This window comes from Vombatus ursinus, unplaced genomic scaffold, assembly GCF_900497805.2.
Source record: "Vombatus ursinus unplaced genomic scaffold, bare-nosed wombat genome assembly UNPS02009173.1, whole genome shotgun sequence".
NCBI lineage: Eukaryota > Metazoa > Chordata > Mammalia > Diprotodontia > Vombatidae > Vombatus > Vombatus ursinus.
Genome location: NW_020948951.1, coordinates 12,075,569 through 12,079,014, shown reverse-complemented (window position 1 = coordinate 12,079,014; position 3,446 = coordinate 12,075,569). Strand labels below are relative to the sequence as shown.

General features: G+C 37.9%; 1 protein-coding gene across 1 annotated transcript; it reads right to left on the bottom strand.

Annotated features, from left to right (window-relative positions):
* Positions 1–1,787: 1,787 nt before the first annotated feature.
* LOC114035040 (olfactory receptor 1361-like) lies at positions 1,788–2,732 on the bottom strand. The gene has a single exon (XM_027850966.1). It carries the CDS (start codon positions 2,730–2,732, stop codon positions 1,788–1,790), a length of 945 nt encoding a protein of 314 aa, XP_027706767.1.
* Between the last annotated feature and the right edge of the window lie 714 nt (positions 2,733–3,446).

Sequence of the window (3,446 nt, the reverse complement as noted above, 5' to 3'; positions counted from 1 at the left end):
TGGGGAATGGCTAAATAAGTTGTGGCATATGATTGTGATGGAATACTACTGTGCTATAAGAAATGATGAGCTCAATGATTTTAGAAAAACATGGAAAGAGTTGCACAAAATAATGACCAGAGAAATGAGCAGACCCAAGAGAATGCTGTATACAGTAATAGCAATATTTCTTTAAGAATGACTTTGAGAGAAAATGTTATTTTGTCTATTACAAATATGCAAATTAACTATAAAGGATATATGAAGAAAGGTGCTATCTGCATCTAGAGAAAGAACTGACAAATAGAAGTATGTATAGAATAATTTTATATGTATGTGCCTATATGTGTATATACATATACACCTATTTGTATCCAATGGTAGCCATCTCTAGGGTGGGGGTGTTGGAGGAGGGAAGAAAAAAAAGGGAAAAAAAGAAATGTACATAATAATTTTTTTGTATATTTGAAAGAAATAGCAAGTTGTGTAGAGTAGATTTGCAATTTCATGTGAAGTCATATTTTTTATGGTACAATATCATGGAAATGCTTGTTTTATTCCATAAATTAAAAATAAAATAATTTAAAAAAAGAATATACAAGTTTAATGGACAAAATTGTGAAGGGATTTAAAATCCAAACAAAGTATTTTATATTTGGTCTTTGAGGTTTAATTAGGAGTCACTGATTTTTGTGAAGTAGGGTGGGAACATGGTCTGACTCTTGCTTTAATTTCATTTGTGCATCAGAGTAGAGGATGGTCTTGGAATGGGAAAAAAACTCCAGGCTGAGAGACCAATTGGAAGGTTGCTGAAGTCATCTAGTGTGAGATTATGAGAGTCTAAATCATTCATGGCTGTGTGAATGGAGAGGAGAGAATATATCCCAAGGAAGAATCAATCAGACTTGCAACAGCTTAGATTTGAGGAATGACATTGGAAAATGGGTTGAGGGACCCTATAATTTTTAAGTTGTCTTTACACATCTTGTCTTCAAGATCAGTGTGTTTTCTTGTACATAGATCATATTTTCTTTTAATGTTATTGCTTTTTTCTTCTTCCAGATTGTTCTTCACTTTTTTATATTTGCATTCCTAATGAATTATGGTCTATTTCCCCCCACCCCTTCAGTTAGGCTTGCCGCAGTGGATTCACATTTTTCTACTCTGCCAAACATTTCTGCTCTGTCCCTATTGTCTGGTTTTGGTTTGACATAAAGTAGGAATTTAATAGCTTTTTTTGGTTGTTGTTGTTGATGATGATTCAGAGTTGAGGAGATATTTCTCCACAATTTGAGCCACAAAATATCAAGTATGGAAGGCCTGTTAGACTATCACCATGAATAAAACTACTAAATAGGAAGGACAATTCTGGAGAATAGATAAGGTCCTAATGAAGTCCATTAATATATTAAAGGCTGCCAATGCCTATTCTGTTCCTGTGCTATTGAACTCTTGAACCAAAATGTATAATTTTAGATTTAAGCCTATTCAATTCAATCAAATCTAATTATCCATATTTTATTAGATTTGGCCCATTGTTCCAGCTTATTGAAATATTTTGTATCCCAATCTTTTCATTCAAAACATAAACTGTTCCTCCTAGCTTCATATCATCTATAAATTATACAAGCATGCTGTGTTTATCTTCATAATGCTTATATTTATTTGGTTCATTGATATGTTGAACACAATAGCACTGAAGACAGAGAACTGTTTTATACAACACTAATGGACTCCCTCCTGGTTGACATTAATCAATCATTCTTTTTCTCCATGAGATATTCATCTATGTTGAAATAGGGCAAAAATCATAATAATTGTCTCTTGGAGAAATGTTTCAAGCCACGAAGCTTCCCCAGGGCTCCTTTCAAGTCATTGTTCCAGAGGCTGTAGATGAAAGGGTTCAGTGTAGGGGTGACCATTGTATACATCACAGTCACTATCATGTCTTTCTGGCTTGTGTGGGTGGATGTGGGATTGAAATACACACCAATGACAGTTCCATAAAAAAGAGTGACCACAGAGAGGTGAGACACACAGGTAGAGAAGGCCTTCCATTTTCCATGAACTGATGGGACCTTCCACACAGCAGAAGCAATAGGAGTGTAAGAGACTACAATGCATATGAAGGGAATTAAAACTACTGGCCCCCCTAAAAAAAGAACTAACATTTCATGAATGTGTGTATCAGAACATGAGATTTTTATCAAGGTATTTATGTCACAGAAGAAGTGAGGGATTTTATTATTTGTACAGAAGGATAGAAGATCTATAAATATACTCTGAACCATTGCAATGAGGTGAGCAGTAACACAAGGCACAGTCACTAATAGGGCACAAAGGCGTGGTGTCATGACTGCGCCATAGTGTAAAGGGTGACAGACAGCCAGATAGCGGTCATAGGCCATGGCAGAGAGGAGGATGCTGTCTGAAGTACCAAAGGCAATATAGAAATACATTTGAGCCAGGCATTCTGCATAGGAGATAACATTACTCCCTAACAGACAATTTATCAGCATCTTGGGAACTGTGGTGGAGGTAAAACAGAGATCAAGGAAAGATAGGTTGGCGAGGAAGAAGTACATAGGCGTGTAGAGATGGGAATCAAAAGAAATTGCCAGTATGGTGAGCAGGTTCCCCAGTGTCCCGATGAAGTACGTGCCCAGAAAGAGTCTGAAGAGGAGTTGTTGCTGCTCTGGTCGGTCAGACAGACCCAAAAGGAGAAAATTGAAGATCCCTGTTTGATTCCCCATTTCTATGGATCCATTGAATCAGAAAGGAAGAAAAAGGACATATAGTGGGAATATGTCAAAAACACAGAACTCAAAATGAGTCAGATATGATATTGAGAGCATTTCAAAGCTTTTGAATTTTTCTAGAAAGTCTCATTCCATAACCTAAAGCAAGCCCTCCTCTTAATATAGAACTACTAATTTTCCAAACCCCAAGAAACTGAGGGCTGTGACCCAGGGTATTTCTCACACTAGGATTAGTCCCAAAGTTATAATTCTGATAAGAAAAGGATTAAAGAAACCTTTGTTGTCTCCTAGCATTCTTGAGGCTGCCTAGGGCCCAGAGTTTCACCCACTAATACTTTTACCTGCCAATATCCCAGCTAACGCCAACTTCCCTGGCCATAGAGGCAATTGAGGAGGTTTGTATCCTTGGGCCCCTCTGCCTCATAGTCTCAAGAAACAAGAAAGTTCATGGTCCCTACATTAATCTACTCTGAGGAAGGATTTCTTTTGTTCAGTGAATCGAAAGCCCCTGACCAGGGGCTGGTCTCTTCATCAAGTTTGTTCAGAACCTCCTGGTCATCAGGTCATCTCCCAATCGGAGCTTCCAGATCCCTCTGCCTGTTTGACCTATATCAGTTGTCCCCCATGTCAGCTGCTTTGCCTCAGCTACGCCCCAATTTAGCAATCCCATTTTGGCAGCCTCCAAACTAGCTGTTATCAGTGACCCAT